Source organism: Rhinolophus sinicus, chromosome 8 (assembly GCF_057876585.1).
Source record: "Rhinolophus sinicus isolate RSI-liver-muscle chromosome 8, RSI-T2T, whole genome shotgun sequence".
NCBI lineage: Eukaryota > Metazoa > Chordata > Mammalia > Chiroptera > Rhinolophidae > Rhinolophus > Rhinolophus sinicus.
The window spans coordinates 12,976,373-13,004,291 of record NC_142508.1 but is presented as its reverse complement, the minus strand read 5'-3'; the positions used below and the strand labels follow the sequence as shown (position 1 = coordinate 13,004,291).

General features: G+C 41.9%; 1 protein-coding gene across 1 annotated transcript; it reads left to right on the top strand.

Moving 5' to 3' along the window:
* Positions 1-14: 14 nt before the first annotated feature.
* BPGM (bisphosphoglycerate mutase) lies at positions 15-27,916 on the top strand. Its single transcript, XM_019750920.3, has 3 exons — positions 15-163; positions 12,160-12,821; positions 26,939-27,916. The coding sequence occupies exons 2-3, from the start codon at positions 12,221-12,223 to the stop codon at positions 27,115-27,117; spliced, it is 780 nt and encodes a 259-aa protein (XP_019606479.1). The 5' UTR covers positions 15-163; positions 12,160-12,220; the 3' UTR covers positions 27,118-27,916.
* The last annotated feature ends 3 nt before the right edge of the window (positions 27,917-27,919 follow it).

Sequence of the window (27,919 nt, the reverse complement as noted above, 5' to 3'; positions counted from 1 at the left end):
ATGAATGACAGCTCGACCCTCCAATAGGCAGAGCTCTAGGACCTGCCCCCTCTGGCACCCGGGCTAGAAAAGAGGGTTGATACAGGCGGCAGTGATGAGTCTTAGGTGGTGCTACCGGCTCTGCGGTTGCGAAGAGCGGCTTCTGCTGGTGGCCTTTTTGCAGGTGAGTGGTGGTTTGGTGTTGCTGTTGAGAACGTTACTATTTTTAAATGATGTGGTGTTTTATTTTGGAGGCAGAGCAAGCCAGTTCCTCGGCTCCCCCATGTCAGTCTTTGAATCTGGCGCTCGCTCGTCCGCCCAAGTGCCAAACCCTCACTTATCCCCCAGGTCACTTTCTGCTGTCCCCTTTCTCAGAATGAGCCTCTCTGGGACTCGGATCTGTCAGCTGGCTGGAGGACTCGCCTAGGTAGTGGTGTCTTGGCGGCAAGAATAAAGAGGAGTCGAGGGGAGTGATGAACTCAGCTGTCCTGGACGTTGGAGTCACGGTGTGGCCGAGCCCCTTCCATAGTGGGGCTTCTGGGAGGAAGTTCGGTGTGTTTCCAGGGCCATGCCGCTGTACTCAGGGCGATGGTAGGCTTGGCATTAACAGGCTAAGTAGGTAGAGAAAACTTGAGTGCCATGCCAGGAGAAGGAGGTGAAGATTGGCATTGGTTTCATGTAGCGCCCAAATCTGGAGCTATAATAAATCACAGGTTCTTGGAACCACTGGGGGGAAAAAAAGTTCAGTGTATTTCTCCTCCTTTTAAAGGTTTGGGAGCTGTGTTCCTAGAGAAGGGCAATAGAAATGCTTAAGGGAAGTCAAGTTCACAGTGCAGTTTTGAAGGATAATTGGTTGTTAGCTAACTTACTATAACTCCCATTCCCCTACCGCCTCTCCTCCAAATTATGGAGGATTTATATCGCCTGTGAGTAGTACCACAGCGTTAACTGGCTGAATGCAGACTTCTGGGGGAAAAAATCAAATGCTGTCTTTCACCAGTAGCTACTAAGGTTTTCTAGAAGGAAAGCAGAACACATGTTCATTTGTCCTTTATTTTAAAACTGTCTCGTAGCACCTCATACCGTATAGATGCTTCTCAAATGGTGGTGGACTTTAGAGAAGCATAATTCAATCAAATGGTATAGTGGAAGGAGCTCTGAGTTGCAAGACAAGACACCTACATTTTAGTCTTGAAGCTGTTGCTGTTTGATCTTAAATCGCGTCAACTCTCTGACTCTTAAATGTCTGCATCTTTAAAAATCGGATGTTGCATTAGATTATTTCTGAGGTCCACGCCTGTGTCAAAAGTCCGTTTTCAAATGAGGATCATTAGACATTTTCCACTGCAAGTATGTAAACAAAATCTCATTACAGTAAATTCCATACCAGCCTGTTAGCAAAGAACAGTTCCCAGTGGTGGAGAACTATTCTTTTGTGTCCATATTTAAACCAAATCAAACCAAACAGATCATGGCAGAAAAGTTGGTCATTGTACAGAAGTATAATGTAGAAAATGTCATTTTTTTATTCCATCACTCAGAGGCAACTACTGTTAGTGTTTGGGTATATCTTTCAGTCTCTCTTCCTCTTTTGCTTTCTACCGTTGGTTGAAATTAAGTGACACCTTTCATTTTAAGTAATGACTGATAACTAAATTCAGGCATGCTTTCTTCTTTGTCTGGTGCCCAGGGAACAGAAGACACACAAATGTTTGAACTGATAAATCTCTTGAACGTCTTGGAATGAAATCTGGTGTGAGGGGATGTTTTCATGGGGAAAAAGGACCAAAAGAATTTCTTAATAACAGAAATCTGTCACTGAAACTTGGCTACAAATATGGAAAAAACATACTTTATGAAATGTAAATTAAATGTCAGCCACTTCACTAAAGCAGTTGGATTGTAGAATATTGGTTAGTATTTGGTATGCTTCTAGGACTGTATCTTACCATCAATTTCCTTGGCCCCAAAACACACACGCCATTTGATTTTGTTCCTCTTTCCACTACCTAATTTAAGCTTTTCTCTTTACCCCCCACCCTCGTTTTACTTTATTCCCAGCTTTTGCTTCTGCTCATGCCATCAGCAAGGGAAGATCACCGTTAGGGTCTGAGGTCTATGCCAGTCTTCATGCGGTAGTCCAAGTCTGCTCCATTCCATCCAGAATACTTCTCACTCCTTGGTAGAGGCCACCATCATCTCATTTAGTCTTCTTCATAGCTCCTTGAGAACAGTAATTTTGTTATGCTCATCTTTTTGGATAAGGAACCTGAGGTCCATAAAAATGTAGATAACTTGGCCAAAATCACTCTGTCAGTAAATAGCAGCGTTGGGACTGATGTCCAGGTGTCTTGACTTCAAAATTTTGAGATTTGGTAGAAATAGTGTGTGTTGACAAAAGCTATTACTCTGGGAGATTGTAGGAAGGAGGTGTCACAAGTGGGTGCTATGCCCATTGGTAATGCCATGCAGGCTGGAACAAGCAACATGCCCAGGCAAACATACATCGCATGACACAGATATATCTCTTCCCTGTGACTAGGCTTGGTACCCTTGTGATCCGTAGGGGCCATTGGTTAGTAGATATAAAGTTGGAGAATGACAGGGTAATAGTACCTAGAAAGCACTTGCAAGTGATTGGATTCGCTCTTTGATAAAGAGGTGTTTTTATAATGCAAATACAAGTGGAAAAGTTACTATGAAGCTTTAGGAAAAGTAATAGATGGTGGAACACTAGATGCTTTTAGGTATAGTTATGTTTGAGCTTTTAATATTGAGCTTGATTTTGGCGAAGGCATAGATTGTTAAGACTCTAGGGCACTAAGCTCCAGATTTCATTTCCCTTAAGAGCTGTTCCTTTTTAATTTATCAGAAACATGGTTAACCTCTCTTTTTTTCTCCTCTCCAGTACAGCTAGCCTATCTTCTGTAGAGTTAGGTTCCTAATGCAGTGGGGTTTAAGAGTTATGCAGTGAGAATTTGGACCGGGGCAAACATCGGAGTGGTCTACTATTTAAGGGTAAGCTTTGGATCAAACCAATTCTGACTCTGTAGCCCTTCTTATATATTACTTCAACATTATATCATTGATCACATTTCTTACGTAATTTTTAGGCACAAAACAAAGTTTTTAGGCTGATCTTTATCCTATAACTTTTCCCACCTGTTCATGCATTGTCATACTAGAGTATTAGACATTATTACTTTTCAAACACCTGGGGAAGAGAGGAAGCAGTGTCCCAGAAGCATTAATTTAGAAGACAGGACAAGCCTCAGTGGGGGAGGGGAAGGTATGTGAAATTATATGGTTTAATAAGGGGCAGGAGTAGGAGGCAACAGCAAGATTGTTAGGCTACAGTTGTTGAAACTACCGAGAGATGCTGGAAATACAGTAGAAGTAACGTCAGTAAAGGCAGAGCCTTATGTGTGCCCTAGTCCCGTATCTACCTACCCTCTTCATCTCTGCCTTGCCAAAGGGTGCTAATCTTGAAACATCATTTCAATTTTATGGTGGCGTTTATGGAGAGAATGTTTTTTGCCCTATAGCCTATTTACATGGAATATATATACATACAGAGGGTGCCCAAAAAAATGTATACACATTTTAAGAAAGGAAAAAAACTGTATTAAAATTGTGATATTCAATATATGCCGATAACAAAAGAGGAATACAAGTCATGTGTATACATTTTTTTTGGCATCCAGGTATACACCAGGGGTGTCAAAAAAAATGTACACATTTTAAGAGATGTTGTCTATGTATCACTTTTCGAAGTTGAATTGAATTATGTGTAGCAAAAAATGTAGTATGATGTTTGCTCAACAGATGGCGTTAATCAAATGAATGCTAGCATCGTTCATTGTATTACGATTTTAATACAGTTTTTTCCTTTCTTACAATGTGTATACATTTTTTTGGCACACTCTGTGTGTGTGTGTGTGTATGTATAAATATACATATATATACATATATTTTCAAATTTCTTTGCCATAAAATTATATATATGTATATAAATATATAAATATATATATACATACATACATATACACATATATATACATATATATAAATTTATGGCAAAGGAATTTGAAAATATAAGTTACCTGCACAGTGTGTTTCCTTTGAATCACCTATTTGTTTCTTTATTGCCAAGGCAATTGCATAGCACCTATTCTTGATCATGAATGTATATTTGTACATTCATCTGAAGTGTGAGGCACCGTGATGATTTATGAAGATGACTAATAGAAATAAAGTATGTCAAAATGATAGAGCATCCTTTTGAAGTTGGTTAACAAGATGAATAATTTTTTCCCTATAGTTTTATCTCCAACCCATTACTACCTAATTCAGTTAAGCAACAGTAAACTACTCACACTGATTTAAATGTTCTTAGTAGTGTATTCTGTGAGGAATAAAAGCAATTGTGAATGGAATTCCATTCCTCAAGGAAGTTGCAGTTCTGGCCTAAAATAAGATCAGGTGATTTAATAATGTTGGGGTTATCCCATGACAGGATGCTTAAGGGTTCAAAATGCTGGTGTGATTAGTGAGTAGATCTGCTGCGAGGCCAGATTCTGGCAAACTAAAGAGTGACAATATTTCATGTGCATGAAAATTACACGAAGTTGTGATTTCAATGTTCATGTATAAAGTTTTATTAGAACACAGCCTCATTTACTCATTTATGCATCGTCTGTAGCTGCTTTCAGCTACAATGGCAGAATTGATTAATTGCAGCAGAGACCATATAGCCCACAAAGCCTGAAAAATTACTATTTGCCCTTTTACAGAAAAAGTGGAGCTAAGCTGTAGTGTTTTTCACATTCATCTCCATCACATTTCAACAGTCGTTAGCCTGGGACAAGCCTTCATTATATGTTACCAGAATTACTACGCGAGCCTCCCAAGAATTCATAGTCCTGCCTTTCCCATCTCTCTCTGTATTTGTAAGTGTGAGCTGATGCTTCTAAAATACACATTAAACCTCTAATGGCTTCCCATTATTTATAGAAGAACCTACATTTTTTGGCACAAGGCCGTGTTGGGGCCACCATTCAGTGTTATCGTTCTAGGCTAGTCTCCTACCTCCTTGTTACACCCTATACTTAGGGTGATCATGTAATTGTCCAAATGGGACATTCAAGTGTGAAAGGGGCCCTATAATTATTATGTTGGGGAAACAGGCCAAGAGCAAGACGGTTCTAGGCAAACCAGGACGTGTGGTCACCCTACCTATACTCCAGTCCGTTTGAATGGGTCACCATTTAATATATGCATTTGTTTCTTGCCTCCACTCACTGTTCCCTTAGGCTAGAATTCCTTCCCCTTTTTCTATAAATGGGAATCTTAAACCTCTTTCCAAATCCAGCTTAAGTAGTGCCATGTCCACGAAGCCTTGCTCAAAATAGTGTCTCTTTTTCCGCCTTCTTTAGGAATGGAGTGCTGTCTCACTGTGTGGATTACTTTCTGCTTTAGTGATACACGCACATACGCACGCTCGCGCGCACGCAGACATGTCACCTTTCCATCACCAGTTCCTGGAGGACACAATCCGTGTTGGATTCTGTATTCCTCACAGACCTAGCATTGTTTCATGCTCACATGGGGTTTGCAACACGTTTGAAGAATGACTTAATTGCCCAGACTGGGGAGACTTTTGAGTGTTGGGGCTGTTAATTTATAAACCCTCCATTTTAATACGATTAAGTAGTGAGGAAAGCTGGGTTTCCAAGGACTGAGCACACAGCCTTGGCAGCATAGCAGAGTGGTTAAGTGCATAAATACAGGTTTTGGGGTCCAGCCCGCTTGTGACTGAACTCCAGCTCTGCCAATTACCGTCTGTGTCCCCTTGGGCATGTTAACTTCTCCTTCTAAGTTTCTGCATCTGTAAAATGGGAGTAATCACAGTACCTCCTCAGAGAACAGTGGTTATGGATCCAAATAGTCCCAAGCACATGCTGAGCGCTGCATTAATGTCACCTGCTATGACATCATCTGATAGCTTCATCATCATAGTACTGTTACTGGCGGAAAGGAAAATACAGAACCCCCAAACCAGGACATAACAGTAGCCGAGCTGGGGGAAAGGTAGCACTGAAATCTTAAAGAAGTTTCTTTCCTTGATGGAAGTAGTCAGCTTCAGAGTGTGACTCCTGAGAGAAGATGGTCTCTACTTATTAGGAAATAACTGATTGGCAGTCTTTGGAGAGGCCATTGCAGTAAACTGGGCAAAGCACAAGTTAAATGTCAGCGAGCTAAAAAAGTAATGGTGAGAAGGAAGCAAAAGCAGCAAAGAGGAAGGGGTGGGGAAGATAAGGCACAATCATAGAAAAGTAAATTGTTTTAGTAATTTTTCTGAGCTATACCGTACTTTAAAAAGGAAGGAAGCCTGGGGTATGATAATTCAGTGACCTGTATGGCCCTTTTTGGTATGAAGTAAATTGACTAAAATTAGTGCTTAATTCAAGTGTTGGTAACCCATGCCGCGGGATAAATGAGGAACCTTAAGGACCAACTCCCGGATGGAGAGCTGTACCAAAAACAACAACAAAAAAACAAAGCTTGATTTTAAACAAACAAACTAACAAAACAGTTTTTAATTTGAGGATGGGGAGTATATATTTTTAGTAGGGTATCTCTTTATCAATAGTTGAGGTGACTATTGCCCAACTTTACTTTGTGCCTTGAGGTTTTTCTCAAGAGCAGCCCTAAGCTGAGCTCTCCTTTGTCCTCACCTTGTTTGTGCTCATTTTGTGAAAAGCTGCCTGGGTTTGGAAAGACAAGTTGTGACTGGAGGTCCCCCTGTGAAGTGAGGTCAGTGAGCCTCGATCCTCAAACCAAGACGCTAAAGTCTTCAGTGATGAGGTAGGACGAGCTCAGGGGTCGGGAAGAAGACCGAGACTTGTCACTTAGTGGCTGTATGTTGTTCAGCAAGTTAATTGGAGTCTCTCTTTTGTCTATGGCGATTGTGGCCATTCATGAACATACTAAACTGTAAAGGGAACAAAAAATAATGGATGATGATTCTTGGCTCTGGCTCTGCCACTAAATTCACTGGGATTCTTGAGTTCAAGCTTTCTGACATCTCAGCCCGGCCAACTGACTGTTTTTACTTTGCTGATTACCATGGAAACAGTCAAGCCTCAGCCTCATTAACGCAGTATAAACATTTTTGCACAACTGACTTTGATGCAAACACGCCTACTAAGTACCTCGGTGTGTGTCAAGTGTCATGCTAGGTCCTAAGGCAGTAAGACCAGTCACGATGCAGTTGATAGTTTAATGGGCCACATAGACGCTGAACCACTGATATGTCACAAGTGACCCATCCCTGCTCCCGGGCTGTAAAGCAGGGTGCTGTAAGAGTATAGACCAGGCAGATCTGACCACTTCCTCATGGGCAAGGAGGAATGGCAGAGAAGTCTGCCTAGATCAGAGGTTCTCACAGCGTGGTTCTCAAACCAGCAGTCTCAGCATCACCTGGGAGCTTGCTAGAAATGTGCATTTTAGGCCCCCCTCCCACCCGCGGACCTGCTCAGTCAGGCTCTGGGAGCGGGGTACCCAGCAATCTGTTTGAACCAGTTCTGCTAGTGATTCTGGTGCACGCTAGAGTTTGAGAACCACTGGCCTAGAGAAAATAACATTGAAGCTGAGTTCTAAAGAGGCACCATTCAATACAGTAGAAGCTGGTCACATGTGGCTATTGAGCCCTTGAAATGTGGCTAGTCCGAATTGAAATGTACTTTGAGGATAAAGTACCCACCAGGTTTCAAAGACTTACTGTGATAAAAAGAATGTAAAATGCCTCATTAAGAATTTTATATAGATCCTATGTTGAAATTATAAGATTTTGAACTTACAGGGTTAAATAAAATATATGATTAAAATTCATTCCACTTATTTCTTTTTATCTTTTAGAAAATTTCAAAGGATATAGGTGACTAATATAGGATTTATGTAAGTAATGTGATTATTTTGATTGGACACAGCTGATCTAAAGGATGACTAGAGGTTGCCTAAAATAGGATGGAAGTGATGTGACAGTGGAGGGGACGGGATGATGGGCTGGGTGAGGGTTCTGTGTAGAATACAGTATGTGCAGGGAAGAGAGAACATGGCGGGCCAGCCCGGTGGCTCAGGTGGTTGGAGCCGTGTACTCCCAATGCTGAGGTCACTGGTTCGATTCCCACATGGGCCAGTGAGCTGCGCCCTCTACAGCTAAGATTGTGAACAACAGCTCTCCCTGGAGCTGGGCTGCTGTGGGCTACTGTGAGTGGCCAGTGGCCAGCATGAGTGGTTGGCAGCCAGCGACCAACAGCCTCAGCCTGGGCGAGTGCAAGGTCCCCAATACCATCATGGGCCAGGCAGCTGTGTCCTACACAACTAGACTGAGAAACAACGGCTTGAACCGGAGTGGTGGGTGGGAGCAGAAAAAGTGGGGAAAAAGGAAACATGGCATACTCAAGGAAATAAAACCAAAGCCTTGCAGGTCATATTAAGGAATTTAAATTTTATCCTAAGATCAACAGGAAGTAATTTTCAGGAGGTTTGCAGCTAATAAGAGGGAAAGAGCAAAACTCTCAGAATCAAAGCTCTCCCGCCCAAAAATGGTGAGGTGGAGGCATTTCACAGGAGGTACCATTGAGAGGGAGGGAGCCGGACCCTCTCATCGTTTGCGCCTGTCCCAGAATATGAGGTACCCTGCCCCCCCCCCACACACACACACTAAAGACAGAAGCAGATACCTGGGAGGTCGTTTTGCAGTCAGTTCATTTGCAGCTTGGTTAGAGCTCAGCTGGAGGAAGTGTCCCAGGACGGTGTGAAGTTGAGTGGGAGTTTGATGTCAGAGCTGAGACTGCAGGGAGGTGGCCGAGGGTGTGATGAGGAGGGTCAGGGGCAAGGAAGCCCAGCACACAGGGGGTTAGAGGGTGTGTCCTTTGAAAGGTGTGTTGGACAATAACAGAAGAAAGCTGGAAGCTTGGGGTCTAACGGTCTCCTGGGGGGGTGGGGGTGGCCTCCCCATTCATCTGTGGCTGGGAGGAGATTTCCCTTTAAGTCACAGGTCGTACACTAGCAGACTCAATCTAGCCTGCAGACATGTTTTGTGTAGCTCACATTTTAAAAAATTTATTCAAATGAGCCACCAGTATTTATATCAGATATCACATTAAAATGCACGTTTCCAGTGGTTTTGAAAATTAGAAAATCTAGGAACCCCAGTTCTTCCATCTCACAGGGAAATAGGCTGGAGCTAAGTAATAGCTACTCCTTTTATTTTATTATATGAACTTTTAGGAGCTGCAATGATCGTTTTTATGTTTATTTTTTAAAAGACATTGATTCACGCTGAAAACAAAGGAGAATCCATAGGTTCTCTGTGGTCTGACTCAGAGTCTTGCATTCTCTCCAGTCTTGGATTTCAACAGTCCCGCCTTCTTTCTGTTCGTCAGGAAAGTTCTAAGAATGGTACCCATAGAATGGTGAGACCAGGCTTCACCAAAGCTTCGTCCAGTTACACCACAGTGGTGGTGTCCATCGGGAAAACAGTGTTCTCTGAGTTCACCCCTGTTCCACCACCTTGTAACCCAGCATCATTGCTCTTCACACATCGGCCTGGCCTTTGGGACCTCTGAGTTTGCCGCCCATGCCTTAAACTTGAAATCAAACTGACTCGTGTTGTGTGTTTGTTTGCAAACACTATACCAGCTCCCACGATGCTTAAAATCTTAGACTGCCAGCTTTAAACTTCAGCAGCTCCTTTGTAAACATTCATCCGTGAATTCAATGGGAAAAGTCTGTTGGTAGCTGCAAGGCGGGGAGAGGGAAGTGACTTTTTGTTTACCTTAGAGATGCACTAGCTTGGGTCCTTCCTCTGTTCACACCCTACACACCAGAATGAGGGAAAGGGGTGTATTTGCATAGTCTCTGTGGCTGCAGTACTCTTTCTTTGCTCCAGTATGTGTATTTTGAGGGAGGGAAAACAGATAAATTATTTTATTCCTTAAAGTAAGCAGATGTGGCCGATTAAGATACTGCAAAGCTGGGTGTAGGTGCCTGCGTGTACATGATGTCACTGCTACATTTTTTGTTCCCTGGATCGAGTTCATAATCAGAGGGGGATGGAGAAGTGCTCCTGCCACAAAATGTGTCCACCGTACCCCTCTTCATCTGAAGGGAAGGTAGCTCATTGGCGGGAGGAGGCGTCTTGCTTGATGAGACAGAGTAAGGGTTGAAGTAGAGGCAGTTGATGGCCTCTCTTTTCTCCGTCCCTCTCCTCCACAGCCCCCTGAAAAATAAGACAATAAATGTTACAAAGAGGTGGATTCAGTTTCTGATGGGCCTGTAGCTTCTACTACATGGTAGATTGGGGTCTTTAAAGTAACAATACAAAATAGTTTTCTTTTGTAAAACACTCACACACACACACACTCACTCACTCATCCAGGTGAATTCATTGTTTGGCCTCTCCCACCTTTGAGTTTGTTCTAGTGAGCAGCTCTACAGCTTGAGCCTCACAAGTTTCATGATTATTCTGCTTCTGGGCACCAGTAATCACTGAGCCAAACACTGCCAGGTGCTGATCTTCTGCCACCCTGATGCCCCTCAGGGCTGAGGGCAGAGGCATCGGCGTCCTCTGAGCCCTGAGCCCTGAGCTCAGGCTGTTCCAGTGGCCTCGTGCTTCCCTGCTCCATTTGCACTAACGCTTCAAACCTGATGCTCGACGAGAAAGGGAAATCAAAAACCAGCTGCCTTTCAGTTACTTGTAGATCACCTCCATCTGCTTCCTTTCTCAGTCCTCTGTTTGCCTTCCACTGAAAGATGAAGCCTTGTTTTAAAGCTCTTTTCCCCCTTCAGAATCTCTAGGAATTAAGAAAGGAAGAAACTAGATCTAGATTCCAATTAACTTGGTCACTGATTGTTATATAACTGTGGCTGAATCACAGTTTAAGTGGAACAGAAAATCTCCAGTTAATGGAAGTTGCCAAGAATGGACGAAGACCAGGCCCCGATGTGCCTATAATCTTTACTCCCCGGTGTGGAAAATGCTGGGGTGGAGGTGGAGCACTCTGGGCGTGTCAGCGGAGCAGCGTTTGTCAGTGTGGATGTGTCCACTGCAAGGAGAGTGAGGGCAGGCTGAGGGAGGCAGCCAGGCAGCAGATTCTCGGGGGACAGGGCGCCCCGCAGGTCTCTGGGTCAGAGCTTAACTGAGCACGCTCAGAGCACTTTAGGGTTGTCTGTTCCACTTTAGTAGATTCTTCGCCCACTGAGATGCGGCTGGTATGTGCGGGTAGCTGACCGGTTAGGAGGAGGAGACGGCTTCCTTATCACCGAGCTTCGTCTCACTCCTACAGACCTGCTCCTGTTAATCTGTTTCTACAGGCAGCATCCCACAGCTGCCTGCGTTTGATAGCTTGTCTTACATCTGGATTTATTCCTGCCAAAAGCTCTGTCTTGAGGCAGGGGAGAGATTATTTAGGTGAGTACCATGTCCAGTGTTAATGTCGCTTTAAATCACTTTTAATGTTGTTTGAAGGTGGAACCTTAGATTTTCTAGTATGTGGTGTAGCCTCCGATTGCTGTGTTTTCAGACCTAGGTTTCCTAGGTTTCCCTGTGGCATTGAAGAGCCAGTCACCACCACTCAGTGACTTACATACCAGATAAATGTGGGGGTTCATTGAATTAACATGTTTAATAACTCCTGTACCAGGTGAGACTGGTAATTATTTCTTTTTCCACCAGAGGAAAAACAAATTCAGAAGGATGCCGGGCATCTAGAGTCAGCTGCTAGGAAGTGGGAGTTCCCAGCTCCTCGTCACCCTGGTAGACATGTACAACGCGTTCTGTTAAATCCTCTCTTCTGTAAGCATAACGTGCCTTTTGATCTGGTGGGAATGCAGCATGCCATTAGAGTGAAGTGCTCTGTTATTTTTACATCATACAATTAACATGCTATCTAGACATCAGAAAATTTAAGTCAACTAGGTCCCCTGTAATTAATTATCTGTCGAGTCTGCCTATATGTTTATAATGTATGAGTTGCCAGATGACAGATGTCAAAACCATTCAAAGGAATTATTGTCGCTTATCTTAGAGACAGGGTGTTGTAAAGTGGTGCTTTCCTCAGGTAGTCAGTTCAATGAAGAATACAACAACCCTTTTGTTTCTTCTCTTTCTAGATGTTTTTCTGCCGTTGAACCTTGGGCCATCTGAAGGCACGAGGGACGCTCAGCTATCGGTATGTCCAAATACAAACTGATTATGTTAAGGCATGGAGAGGGTGCTTGGAATAAAGAGAACCGTTTCTGTAGCTGGGTGGATCAGAAGCTGAACAGCGAAGGCATGGAGGAAGCCCGGAACTGTGGGAAGCAACTCAAAGCGCTCAACTTTGAGTTTGACCTTGTGTTCACCTCCATCCTTAATCGGTCCATCCACACAGCCTGGCTGATCCTGGAGGAGCTGGGGCAGGAGTGGGTGCCCGTGGAAAGCTCCTGGCGCCTGAATGAGCGTCACTATGGCGCCTTGATCAGTCTCAATAGGGAGCAGATGGCTTTGAACCACGGCGAAGAGCAAGTCAGGCTCTGGAGAAGAGGCTACAACGTGACCCCGCCGCCCATTGAGGAGTCGCATCCTTACTACCACGAGATCTACAACGACCGGAGGTATAAAGTGTGTGACGTGCCTGTGGACCAGCTGCCGCGGTGTGAAAGCTTGAAGGATGTTCTGGAGAGACTCCTTCCGTTTTGGAATGAAAGAATTGCTCCTGAAGTGTTACGTGGCAAAACCATTCTGATATCTGCTCATGGAAATAGCAGTAGGGCCCTCCTGAAACATCTGGAAGGTACATATACCGTCTTTATGCTGCTGTTGGGTAGAGGTGGCTAAGTGTTACAGTGGGGCCTTGATCTAACAAGGACATGGAATCTGAGCTAATAATGCACAGTTTTATATCCTAGACTTTCTTTCCCTACTCCCTGTTGTCACTCAGTCTTTTAGGAATCATTTTGTGTCTACATCAAAAATTCTATGCCTTTTACATCCCTGTTATCTGGAGCAGTGGACCTCACACATAAGCAGGCATCAGTCACCTGGAGGCAGAGCTAGGCTGACCACAGGTTGCTGGTCCTGCCCTCAGAGTTTCCAAATCCATCGACCTGGGGTTCTGGCCTGAGAATTGGCATTTCTAAGAAGTTTTCCGGTCATGCTGGTACGGTTGCTTAGGGTTCTCCGCTCTGAAAACCACTGATGTAAAGGATGGTGTGGCTTTTGTCGTAATAAAGATGAAAGGCGAGGAAGGGAAGAAATTTCTGTAGACGTGGTATTCAAAATAAATTTGTTTATTTGCGTCTTTCAAGATCAGTAATTATCTAGGCTTCAGCTTTGTTCACATTCTTCCAACTGTAAACAATTATTGCTGTGTTTTCTGACCTAAGTTTCCGGAACTATTCTGTTGTTCTGGTCCTCTCTTTCCAGACCAGGCTTAGTCATTGATTCCGAGAAAGTTCGAGGGGAGGAAAACAAAAAGATGACTTATTGGAGCTAATCAGTAGCCTCACTACTACTTGATATTGTATTCTAAAATATATTGTATTGTTACCTTTCTCTTAAGTGCCATGAACTCAAATAAATGAACTCTTTCAAGGACTCAAACTCACTAGTTTTGGAAATCAGTGATTACACTGTGACATTTCCAGGGGATTTCTCATCCCCTTTCTCCCTTTGCTGAATTATCCTAGATGGTTGTGCTGTTTTGAGTGACCTGCTCTGTCTGGTGATTTTCTGCCTATTGTCGCTGTTAGCCGTTAGCTTTCTGATGTTAGAATACATTTCTCAAACATTCCTTTTCCATGCTGCTTTACTTTTCTATAGGAGGCTATGAAAAATGAAAAGGTTGACCTTGTATTTGGAGTAAGTGAAAAGAGGTTATTGGTAACAAAATGAAGTGATCTTTATGAGATTTTATTGTAAACTATTTAGCATGTGTTTTTTACCCCTAATTTTTATAACATTGGCCAAGAGCCAAATCATTACTCATATACCTGCATCCATTAGTGCAGAAATCTAAAATATACAGACTTTATTGGCTATTAAAAACTTTATTGGCTAGACATGGCGCTCGAATGTTTGTGTGCGTGTGTATATATATCTTATTTACTCAACTCTATAAAGGGTTCTATTCTTCCTTGTTCAGAATAGTCAGATATTTAATTAAACGGTAGATAACTTCATCATTTCTGGACTATAGTACTTTATTGTTTGCAAAAGAGTTGAGGCTCCACTTAGAATAACAACAAACTGAAATTTAGAATTTCAGTTTCTGCCAGCAGATATATTCTTTCTCACACGTCAATTCCTTTTTCCAGAGATGGGATTTAGATCTCTTTGTGGCCAGACTCCATTCCCGAAAGAAAATGTTAACATCTCCTTTAGGATCCTCTTTTATTCCCTGTCTCAGCTAGGAAAACCTCCCTAAAAAACAATTTCCTGCTGTTAAGTACCACTTACTCTCATATCTTCGGGTTTATATCTGTGAGATTATTCTGTAGCCCTAACCAAAGCTCATTCTGGATGCCACCTCCTATTAGTGCATTGACGATTTAACTGTTGTTAATGTTCTTTTCTGAAGGAACTTGGAAGATTTAACAAACGGGGGTAAAGAAAACTGATTGAACGATGAAAGAATTTGACAGTGGCCTAAAGGACTTTGATATAGTGATGATGGAGGAAGAATTACCCATGGAAAACAAAGTTACCTATAGAAAAGTTTACTTTCTATATTTGAGGGAGGTTTTGAACTCTCCCTCAATAATTTATTGGCAAACAATTGGATGGCATAGTTGCTTTGGAAAACAGTCTGGCAGTTATTTGATGGGTAAAAATCTACTCCTAGGTATATACCTGTATTAGTTTCCTTGTGCTACTGCAATAAAGTACCAAAACCTGGGTGACTTAAAACAACAGATAACTAATTTTCTGGGGGGCTAGAAGTCCTAAGTCAAGATTTTGGTTAGGTAGGTCATGCTTTCTCTGATGGTTCTAGGAGAGACCTTTCTTGTCTCTTGTTACTTCCAGTGTTTGCTGGAAATCTTTGATTCCTTGGTTTGTAGATCCATCACTGCAACCCTCCGTGTTCACTTGGCGTTCTGCCTGTGTGTGTCTGTTTCTCCCCAATTTCCCCTTTTTGTAAGGATGCCCATAATATTGGACTAGGGTTTACTTCATTTTAACTTGATTACCTCTATAAAGACCCTATTTCCAAATAAAATCACATTCTGAGATACTGAAGGTTAGGAGCTCAGAATATCTTGTTTTGAGGGGGTACAGTTCAACCCATAACAATACCTAAGAGAAATGAAAATACATATTCACATAAAAACTTGTACACAAAGCTTTATAGCAGTATTATTCCTAAAGCCAAAACATGGAGGCCACCCAAATGCCCATCCCAACCGATGACGGGATAAATTAAATGTGATATCTCCATGCAATGGAATATTACTCAGCAATAAAAAAGGATGAAGTATTGATACATGCTACAATATGGCTGAACCTTGGAATTGTTACAAAGAAAGAAGCCAGCCACAAAGGATCATATAGTGTAAGGTTCCATTTATATGAAATGTCCAGAATAGGCAAATCTATAGAGACAGAAAGCAAATCTATAGAGACAGAAAGTGGTTGACTATTTCCTATGGCTGAGGTACAGGTGGCGTGGGGAGACTTGAGAGGGGTGGAATGAAGACTGACAGTACAGGGTTTCCTGTTTGGGTGGTGGAAATGTTCTAAAAATGATTGTGGTGATGGTTGCAAAGCTCTGAATATACTAAAAGCCCCTGAATTGTATACTTGAAGTAGGTGAATTGAATGATATGTGACTTATCTCCAAGCTGCAAAAATAACTTAATCAACGGGATTGAAAGATTAAAGAATTTGACATTTGCCTAGAAAACAATAGTTTAAGGCAAATATGTAAAAAAAAAAAGTGATAACAAAATAGAAAGCATGGATGTGGAATATAGAATTAAAAAAAAATTAAAACACAATTTGACCACTGGGGCAGAAATGGATTATAGGGATTGATGAGAAATTAGCAGGCTTTTGTCCTCAAGCTTTGTTTAACCTTTCTTCTGAAGGTCTTTTTCTCGCTCTCTCTTTCTTTTTTAAAGTTGATTGTATGGAACTAAATTACCTTTCAGAGATTAATGAAATTGAAGCAACCTTAAGTTATAACTCCTAACTCTGTCACTATAAACAGGCTTACTAGAAAATGTTTTATTTGGGGGATAATTGATTTATCATAGTTGTGTTCATACTGGAAGAGGTAAGTTGTATGAAGAGACTTGAGTAGGAAGTATGTGAAAGGAGAAAAAGGTGTAGGGCTGGCAGGTGTCTGCAGGGGAAGAGAAGGAAGGAGTACACGACGGAGATGGGGAATGGCAGTGGCTGGGGTGGTGGCCACGGAGAATGGCAGACAGTCAGAGGGAAAAACTGGCGGAAAAGACAGACCATGCCATTAGCCTCGCACCCACCTGGCACTATACGTAGTTGTTGCAACATTATCGACTTTATTCTCTATGCTGTACTTTACATCTCCGTGACTATTTTGTAACTACCAAGTTGAATTTCTTAATCCCTTTTTCATCCAGCGCTCCAACCCCCCTCCCTTCTGGCAACCATCAGTTTGTTCTCTGTGTCTATGAGTCTGTTTCTGTTTTGTTTGTTCGTTTGTTCTGTGGTGGGATTGCAAATTGGTGCAGCCACTATGGAAAAGGGTGGTTTGTAATGTTGGCTCACCTATCCTGGGTAGAACAACTTTGTTCCTTTTTGGCCTGTAGTACGCCCTGGTGCTTCTATTGTTAAGACTCATGAGTTCTTTGATGTCCCTATGGTGACTTACTCCCATGCTTAAAATGGAAGAAATTATTTCATGTGCATGAAAAAGACTGGAGTAATTTTATGGATCACTTCATAAATTAGTTATCTCTTGTTTTAGGAGTCCTCTAAATGATATTCTCCACTAATGGAATTTCTCTTGTATTAATAGTATATATTAAAGCATAAGATCCAAGTAGTCACAGCTATAAGAATTAAGCATAAGTGACTTTCCCAAGATCAGAAGAAATAGCATATGTTATTTCTTCCACGTCATTCCTGTTCGTTTAGTGAGATATCAGCCCTTTAAAAATTTATTCTAAATGTATGTGCTCACTGGAATGGGAATATCAATATTAGACCTCTTATCTTGCCATGTGTGGTTTTTTCAAGAGCGCGAGTAACAGGGCTTCATGTGGTACTTTATAAACTCCCAGCCTAAAAGAAAACATTCCATTGAATTTGGATGCTAACTTTTCAAGACTCCAGAACTTAAGTGAATCTCCCTTACTTTAGGGGGAAAATACAGATTTTTGTCTCATAGGAAGGACTACTTGCCAATGTGTGTGTGTGTGTGTGTGTTAAAAAGCACGTATCATAAAATTTACTATCTAACCAAATTTATTTTTACTGTAAAGTTATATGATCATAAACTCCCATTTGCTGGTTAATAGTGTTATCTCAGTACAATTATTAATAGCATCTCCTTTCACTTTCAAAAGTGCCCTAGCTCGGATGAGAAATTATATGGTCACCTTACTATAAAGATGTCAGCTTTCACTAGTGTTGAGAATGAATCCTCCAAATGGGTGTAACCAGATTCCAGATATCCTATAAACACAAAAGTTGCTAAATTCTGTCCATTGATTACAAAACTAAAAATGCTTGTGGTTATAGACTCATCTGATTCCTAGTCATGCTTTCCAGATAGGTTTATATAAAAATCTCCCCTATAAAACAGGGTCTTTCAAGGAACTGGAATATTTTTTCCCTATATTGTTTTTACACTGCTTGACAGACTTAAAGCGTTTTATCTTCTGCTGGGGAAGAAGTCAGAAACTGATAGAATCAATGACAGCATATTGTCATATCATGAAAATACTTTCTTATTATTTAAAGACTATAACTTTGGGGTAGGAATAATGATGAACCAAATAACTGACTGGAATATTGGTTGACCCTGAAATCTCAAAGTGTCTTAAGATCTTTCTCGTAAGAGTCTTCTAGTGTTACTCATCTACTCCAGATTGTATATACCTCAACAATGGTGAGTGTTGATTCTTAAGACATTATTTTGTTTCTCCACTCTTTGCGGTTGTGACATTACTCTACAGGCAGCCAAATCCTGACTGACACTTCTTCCACTTGTGGGAAGGGACACAAGTGCCGTGGAAGGAACAAGAAACCCAAACAGACCTCCGGTGCCTTGGCCATGAGTGTGATAATTAGATGGGGCTGTGAACTACACCTAAACCCAGTTCACTGAGTCTACACATGATGACTACCTGGGCTTTTTTGTTTTAATTTTTTTTTGCAAAAGTAGCCCTTCCCTGGATCTAGTTTTTGTTTGGAATACTAAGTTATAATAAGCTGGGTCAAGAGAATCCTTAAGAGCTAAACCATAAAAAGGTAATTTGATGCAACTCATCGAGTCTTAAATTATTATTGCTGTTCTCCTCGCATTGTAGTCTGTGAGTGACACTTACACTGTAGCCTGTGAATGGTGGACCCTACTACAGCTATACATACTGTGTGCCAAGGGCAATTCTAGGCATTATACATACATACGGTTATCTTGTTTAATGTAGAAACTACATTACAAGGCTCTGAACTCACTGGGGAGCTGTGGGTCAATATTGTGTTTAATTCTGCTGTTCTGTGTATCCAGGTCATATTTTTTAATTTCATTTGGTCAATCATTGATTGCTGAACTGTTTTGCTTTAAAGAAACTGCTTTACTAGAAGGATCAAACTACAGATAGACTCAGCGTCATGGATGAGTCTGAATTGCATTATGCTAAGTGAAAGAAACCGGGCTCAGAAAGCTACATATTATAAATTTTATGTGTAGAAGTCCTCACCCCCAATACCTCAGAATGTGACTGTGTTTGGAGATAGCGTCTGTAAAGGTGATTAAGGTAAATGAAGCCGTTAGGGTGGGTCCTAATCCAATAGGACTAGCATCCTTAGAAGGAGAAGAAATTTGGACACAGACACACACAGAAGGAAGTCAAGGAGAGAGGCCTTAGAAACAAACAACACCTTGGTATCTCTCTAAAATTGTGCGAAAATTTCTGTTGTTTGGGGAAAAAAAAGCCACTATGCATTGTATAATTCCATTTGTAATCATGTCAAAGTAAGACTGTTCAGACATAAAACGGATCCGTGGAAGAGGGTAGGCTGCAAAGGGGTACAAGGAAGTTTGGGGGGATGACAGAACTATGCTGTACACCAAAAAGGGTGAATTTTACTGGCTGTAAATTACAGCTCAATTTTAATAGACCTGCTTTTATCCAGTGAAATGACCATTGGTCTAAATGGGACCTTGCCTTTCATTTTACAAATGAATAGACTAGCTTGCCAATTAGTAGCATTAAATGAAACTGGCTGTGTGCACCTACCTGTACCTTTGAAAACTAACCTGGAGGGCATTGTTAGTGCTTTCTCAAGACTTCGGGAGCTCCTGGTGCTGGCGTTATTTAGCACCTCATCTATAGTCAGTGTAGGGAATTACCTTGTAAAGTCCTTCCTTCTTCGTAAGAAGTGATATATAACCTGCTGGACCATTGAAGTTTTGTCCTTAGAGGTTGTGAGCTCCTTTTGTCAATGTTTTCCTGCCCCAAACTGTTGCTTCTCATTTGCCACCACATTCTAAGTTCCATTCTTAATTGCGCCTTCCATCTGCCTTTTTTCCTTTCCACCACCATCTAATCTAAGAGCAGGTCAACAGGAACCTCATGGAGTCACAGCAGGAGAACAGTAAGTGCAGTGAGAGGCGAGTAATTCAGAGCTAGGTAACTGGTACAGTTGTGAACACAGCAACTGCATATCAGCGCCCAGGGTACGCTTCTTGCCTGGTCGGGATGGCCTCTACCCTGGCACATTATTCATATAATAGCTCTGCTCTTCGATTATACATAATTTGGGGATTGCTTTACTTTTGACTTGCTAGTAGTTCTTAATACTTTCAGGAGAAAGATTTAAAACAGACGTGAGATATTACATAGTAAGAAAATTCCTACTTAAGGGACGGCTTTACTGATTTTTAGCAGCATAAACAATGACCGGGGCTAATAAGTCCAGATTGAAGCAGGGGCCCATCTCAGACAAACCGCTCACAAAGTACCACCCTGAAAACTCCTAACCCGGGCTTCGTATCTGAAAGCATCCTGTTCTGTAGTGTTCCAGACAGGCGTGTGTTTCTTTCTCTGTGGTTGGCATAGTCACTTCCTGTTTGTTTCCTGGGGCCCACACTGAAGGGAACGCCAGGCCCTGGACTGAAGCACTGGATACAGTCTGCGTCTCGCCAGCGGAAGTGGATTGTTTAGTCTGGGTTCAAGCACAGGACTAGGCAGTTTCAAGTTTGGAATGAGAGTGGCATGCAAGAGACTCATGAAAGACCCATTTGATCCCTGAAGAATTGCGTGCCAGCTGCACACATAACAAGGCAAAGCAGTACTGAGATGAAATTAGAGAATCAGGGAGGAAAGGTCAGCTGGGACGTGGTGTGTGGACAGGGACAGACAGTCAGTCACCTTTGGCATTTTAGTGTGATATTTTCAGAAGCAGCAAATTCAGTCCTTTCTTCCGTGAAGCAAATCCTATAGCTCTATGGGTAAGCTTCCTCTTACTGTAAGTGTAATTGCTTTATAGAAACCTTTATTTTTAAAAGTGGTAGGTTATTTAACAATAACATTAAGTGTAAAATCGATCCTTCTCTCTGCCTTATTCTAAATTAGAAGCTCTGTTAATCTGTCATCTTGTTACAATAGTAAAAGAACCCATTTCTGGTCGTTCCCCAGCCATTCTTAGCATTGTCCATATATAGCTTTCAAACCTTAAAGAATGATAATTAGAAATAAGTAGATCATCTATAAAGATCAGAATCTCTTGCGTTAGCTCTTATTTTGTCAATAGAAGAATACAGAACTCTTGTCACAAATCACCCGTCAGAGGCGTTTGAATTGTGACTGACTGGATTGGTAAAGGGAAGTGAGCGTGGGTGGTACCCCACAGTTGAATGGTTGGATCAAAACTGTTTCCCTCTTTTTCTAATCCCCCCAAATATGCATTATGGAAGTAGGGTTTCTTGTCCTGTAAGAGCTCTATTTCCCTGAACATCTTGTCTCCTATTTCCTCATATCCGAAGATTTTGAGCAAATACTTTGGAGATAACCAAAGAAAAATACCCGGAAGACAAACTTAATTTGACTTGTTTACTTTCTTAGCACTAAACACAAACAACCTTTTGTTCAATCTTTTTAACCCTCTCGTTTTTTGCTTGGTAAGATAATGAAGGAAACACAATCTTGAATCAAGGCTTCATCAGTAAAAGAGCAGCTTTAACTTGAAAGCCCAGAGAGCTCCAGTTCATGGGTTTCAGCGATGTGCTGAGGGTGTGTAAACTCAGGTAGTTCTTGGTGTAAAGATACAGCGCCTGGAATTGGACACACAGAGTCTCTCCTTCTGAGGAGCGTGTGGCTTCCTGTTGGTCTCTTTCTGAAATTCAGCCAAGACTGTACCTCTGACAAAGTCCTCAGAATGCTTTCATGTATAGGCTCTATGCATTAGGGTTTTTAGTTAACGTTTTATTCCTTCTACCCTTTATTTATATGTTAGAAGTAGACGCATGTAATGCATGCAATTGTACTAGTGGATCATCTAGCTGAATAATTATAGATCCTAGCAGCCAACACATAATAGTGGCTCTTCCAGTTGAACAAACATTTACTCAATTCCTGCAGTGGGTAAGGCACTGTTCCAAAAGCAGGGTGATACAGGGGTGGCTCAAACATGGTCCCTGTATTCAAGGAGCTTGTGACCCTGGTAGGAGAAGTGGGCACAGCCCCTCTAACAGAAGGCAAAGTGTGAGTGCTGCAGTATGTATACAGTGGTCTTACTAACTGTGGCTCCTCTTCCTGCCGCAGTGACTTGGGTGGGGCGGGGAGGCTTGTAGGTCCCAATTTGACCTTCTGACGGAAGTCCCGTGTGCAGGACGTGATGTTTGAATCTCGCCCCATATTAGGAGTTGTTACCCTTTGAGTTGTTACCCTTTTGACTTACCACCAGACTTTCATTATTTTTTACTTGAAATATCCCAATCATTTAAATTGATTGCAGTTAACGCCTAGATGCTCCAATGTGAAGATTCAAATGAAAGGCATTGGTTCGGGGGTTTCTAAGGGGGAGAGGGGTGGATGCAGGGCGAGAACTGTGTGATATTTCCCTTCAGAACATTCTTGGATGCTGTATAAAACTTCTAAACCAGTCATCAGACAGAAGATGTGATGTCCGGCCACTCGTTTTAACTTTCATGCGATGTTCTAGTTGATGAGTTTGTAACATGATATTACGTAATATAGCATTGATTCAGTTTGGTTTAATCCAGGGCAGATGCATTATTCTTGCTTTAGGAGTTCTGCTTGCTTAATGTTTTTCGGACAAAGAATGTGTCTCATGCCCAAATTGAGCAATGAGTAATGGCTTGACGGTGGTTTTCCTAATTTGTTATTTTAAAATTCAGGTCTCATTGACTGATTAGTAACCAGTCTAAGTATTTTAAATATTTGCAAGTAATTAGTCTGCTGTGTGAATGGCTTGTGTAGTCATTAAAGTGGAATGTCAACTTTAATTTATTTGTTGGAGATGTTTCTATTTTTGTGGAGCTCTCCTTCCTTTGTAGGTGACACATGATAGTTCTCACGGCCTTGGATTAGTTGACTTTTTTATTTCATCGCACACATCTCAGCCATAGGCGTGAGCTAAGACGGGTGCTATTAAAGAAAAGGTCTAGATCTGGTTGGCTCTGAGGCCATAGTCAAACGAGCAAGTCCCCTGTGTGCCCCTTTCCAAAGATCTAGAACTCTTTTCTAAGGTCCCAGACTACAACCCCTAAACCAGGGTCCTCGTGCTCTCAGAGTGTTAGCTGTTTCAAGGGGACCAGAGAGATGTGCTCATGTCCTTTACTAGTCTTGAAAGCACGAGAACACCGGGTGTTGGGGTCCGGTTCGCACCCGGCCCTTCCTAAGGCCAGTGCACGTACCCGACATTCTCCTCTCTCCTTATGCGGCGGGGGAATCACCATAGGCGAGTCAGATGACCAGCGTGGAAGTCCTGAGATTTGGGAATTAAAAAAATAAAAAGGTCCAATATACTACCTTAACAGTTTTGTGACTTGAGCAGTTTTTTTTGTTTGTTTTTTAAGTTCTCTGGATCTGTTAGTATTTTTTTGACGTCCTTATTGAGATATAATTCACATACCATACAACTCACCTCTGTAAAATGTACAGTTTGGTGGCTTTCAGTCGACTCACAGAGTCGTCCATCCATCACCACAGTTGATTTTGGAACATTTCATTACCCTCAGAAGAAACCCTCTATGTAGCTGTCATGTCCCAGTCCCTCATTCCCTCTAGCCCTAGGCCACACCACTCATCTATTTCTGTGACTATAGATTTGCCTGGGCTGGACACTTCATAGAAACGGAATGATCCAGTCCTTTGTGACTGGTTCCTTTCACTTAGCATGGTGTTTTCAAAAGTTCATCCACGTTGTAGCTCGTATCAGCCCTTCATTCCTTTTATTGCCAAATAATATTCCACTGTCCGCATATATCACATTTAATGGATCCATTCATCAGTTGATGGACATTTAGGCTGTTTCTGCTTTTTGACTATTCTAAATAATGCTGCTATGAAGGTTCGTGACAAGTTTCTGTGTGGACATATGTTTTCATTTCTCTTGGGTATATACTTAGGAGTAAAATTCCTCGGTTCCCTGGTAACCCTATACTTATATGTTAATTTGAGGAATATTGACAGCTTAATAATATTAAATCTTCCAATCCATGAACACGGGTTGTCTTTATATATAGTTAGGTCTTCTTTAAATTTCTTTCAACAGTGTTTTGTAGTGTTCAGAGTTTAAATTTTGTATTTCTTTGGGTATATTTTTTTGGAATTGTTTTCTTAATTTTTGATTTGCTCATCACTACTATATAGAAGTACAATTAATTTTTATGTATTAATTTTTTCTCCTGCAGCCTTGTTGAGCTCATTTATTAGTTGGAATAGTTTGTAGTGGGATTGTGTTATCTGAAAATAAAGATTTACTTCTTTCTTTCCAATCTGGATGCCTTTTATTTTTCTTGTCTGGTTGCCCTGACTAGACCCTCCAGTACAATGTTGAATAAAAGTGGAAGCGTAGTCACTTAAAAATAAAGTCCCAGGTCCAAAAACGTTTGGGACGGTTAATACTTGGTGGTATTGTAAAGGCACACAGCCCAAAGCAGTGAATCTGAGATGCTGATAGATGTGTACATGAATAATTTCTGTTTCTCCTTGTAAACGTTAGCCAAACATGGTCATTTTTACCAAGTAGTTGTCTCCTACCATATTGATTTTTGCAGTGAAAATTTAGATTAAGTGAAGAAATCTATAAAATCCATCTTTCTTTCCAATTCAATAAGCAATATGCTTACAGACTCTGGAGACAGATAAAACATGACCCTTGTGTGATAGATGAATGTAAATCCTAGTCAGTGTCCCCATGTGTCTCATGCCTCTAAAGTACCTCTGCTTTTCTTAACCATGCAGAATAAAATAGAGGAACTTTGGTCCCAAAAGATGACTATCCTCCCTCATTTTATAAATGAAGAAATAGTTCAGTGGCGGTAAAATCTTGGCCAAGGTCACAAGTGTCCTTCCCCAGACTACTAGGCATGATAGGTCCTCAGTTACTGGTTAGTTGAGGGACCTTCAGAGTTTCTCTTGGATTTGGGGTGAGAAGCTGGGTTCTAGAGCCTCAGTGGCTCACCTGGCTCTCAGCCAAGTGCTGTTGAGTTCTGCTCATGCTGTCTCCATGGAATGTGTGTGCAGCAGCCATGCATCCAGCTGACAGCTCTGACCTGATGGACCCAGAGGGCTATTAGAATCCTCCCCGCGAAGCAGCTGGCTGTCTGGTGTGATTCTCTTTTCTTGCCAGCTTTAGTTTGGGATGGTAATCTTGTGTCGGCTTGCAGTGTGGGGATGGGAACTTGGCATCCCCTTGGCAGGGCAAAGTGATGCTTTCGTTGCCTCCCCTTTCCATTTTCTACCTAGGAGAGAATTCCTACTAGGGAAAGAAGAGACATTTGCTGTGCTACACTTTTTCGTGTGTGTTCCCTTTTCAGTCCATTGCTCCTACCTCACACCCTTAGTCCTGGTAGAGGAAGAGGGTGTGTTTCTTTTTTAATTTGTCAGAGGGAATGGAAGCCCAGAGAAGTTACTTGCCTAAAGTGACATAGTTAGACTATTGAGGGGGACCGGCAAAAGAGGAGATGGGCAGTGTACTTTCCACTGTTTCACAGCTGTGTGAGTACGTCGAGTTTGTGCCTAAGAGTTCTTAGGTAGCTCTTCTGAGCCTGGAAATGAAATAATCATGAAGAACTACCCTAGCGATTGGAATCCAGTGCTATGATTCTGTGACTTTTGGCTGGTGCTATAGTTATGACTGTTGGTTAATGAAAATGACAAAGTACATTGACAGCTAACTGCTAATAACTTTTTCTGCCATCGTCACCTCCTAAGTAAAGATGAACCTTGAGCTCTCCCCGGAACTTGCTCCACCTAGGTCCTTTCTATTAATATAGAACAGAAGCGTAGGGTTAGAATGTAGAAGTCCATGTGACAAAAATGTATTTTTGAAACAGATCATTTGAATAGTTTCCGTAGCCCTTTAATTTGCCTAACTCCACCTCTTTTCTCCTCCCTTCCTTTGCTCCTTTTGAACTCAGAAGAACTGGAAGGCATCACGCTGTATAGTAGTTAACAGACACCTGGAGTTGAATCCAGTTTCTGCTACTTACTTTCTGTGTGATCTTGAGTTGTTTGCTTAACCTCTCTGTGCTAGAACTTGTGACATGGAAAAATAATAGCTCGTCTCCTCATAGGATTGCAGCACTGATTAAATAAGTTAATACTTATTAAAGCACTTAGAAGAGTACGTGGCATGTAGAACGGACTCAGTACATGTTAGTTGTTTATTGTTAAAAATAGTTATAATAGTACAATTACTATCACTACCACTGCTACTCCTATGACTCTTATTCAATTCCAGCTCTCCCGGTGAAAGTTGAACTACATGTAATTCGGCTTATGTAAAAAAGAACTGAAGGTGACTTGTCTCTTACGCGTACCTTCCCCTCCTTTCGGTCGGCATGATCAGGGACAATAGCAGAATGAAGCCTGTGGACAAGGCACGCGTTCCCATCCGCTCCCGATTCCCCTGGATCGGGCTTCCTGAGCATCTAGGGAAGTGGTCCTCCCTTAGCCCAGGGCAGCCCAAGCTCACTCAGGGCTGCAAAAGCAACCACATTCTCATGCGTGGAACTAGAGTCCAGCCAGCCTGCGGACAACATATAAAAGAGGTGCGGGGGGGAAACAACAAAACACAAAAAAACAGAAAACCTTCCTGGTTCACTCTCAGATTTTTAAAAATTGATACCTGTGGAAAATAGTAACACTGATGTGGGCATGGAGAAAATAATTTTCAACCTTTTGAGATTTAGATAGGAAACAGCCAGAACCGCTTGCCCCAAAAAGGTATTTATTGTCCTAAGATGTGATATGATGTGATGTGATGTGATGTGATGTGATGTGATGTGATGTGATGTGATGTGAGATGCATTTCTGTCTTAGCTCTTTTTTTTCTTAACCTTCTGGGAAGTTCTTGGCTTCCAGGAACTACAGCTGGAATTCCTTGCAGTATTTGGCGTGGTTCCAGACATGCAGTTACTCTGGGACTAAGTCACTGTCCCGTTAAACAACTAAACAGAACTTCCTCCAGGGTGGTCTTTAACGCTGTGTGCCTTCCTCTCTTCATCGACAGGCATCTCGGATGAAGACATCATCAACATCACGCTTCCGACTGGCGTCCCCATTCTCCTGGAACTGGATGAGAACCTGTGTGCTGTTGGGCCTCACCAGTTCCTGGGTGACCAAGAGGCTATCCAGGCCGCCATTAAGAAAGTCGAGGATCAAGGAAAAGTGAAAAAAGCTGAAAAATAAAGTCTTTCCCAAGTCCTGGCTAAGAATAGCTGCAAAAAGGAGTGGCATGCAGTGTGCTCTAGGTGCTGATCTTGTTATCTCTCTCCCTCCTTCCCCCCTTCCTTCCCGCTCTCCCTCCATTCCTATCCTGGTTTTTCCAGAGTTTTCTACAGCTAGGCTGTGGGGTCAAAGTTTGTATAGATAACTAGGTAACTTATGTTTTACCAGATAAAGACTTTAGGATGCCCGAGTGCTTGCGACGTGAGCCTTCTGGATTCGCTGTCCTGCTAACCCTGTCTGAATGAGTCACTCAACTAGAACCAGTGGGGCGTCAGCAATGTCCTAAGTTTCTGAGATGGGAGAGTGACAAGTGGAGGTAAAGTGTCAGGTTTTCATCATTCAGTAGCTCATGATCGTGTCACCGCTGACAGGTACTCCTTACTCCAATAAGTGGCTCACCTCTGTATTTACTAAGACTTGCTGGGATGATAGGAAAGGATATAAGATAATACACTAGACTTAAGTATTTATTACTAGTCTTTTCCTCTAGGGAAAGGGATGCTTTCGTAGGTACGACGAGAGGCCCATTAAATGGGAAAGCCACAGCTAGGTTTGCCAACAACAAAACAGGCCTGCGCTTTGTCTGTAGTGCAGAGACATCCTTGGTCTGGCATTTGGTGGAATTTCTCTTCGGCAGCTAGAAGTAGCAGCACATACACAACTGTAACCCTTTGTGTTTTTGTTTTGTTTCTGGTTTTTGAATCTTAATCCTTGGGTACTTAAAATTGGTTTAAGAATAAAGTTCTGTGACCGAAAATGATAT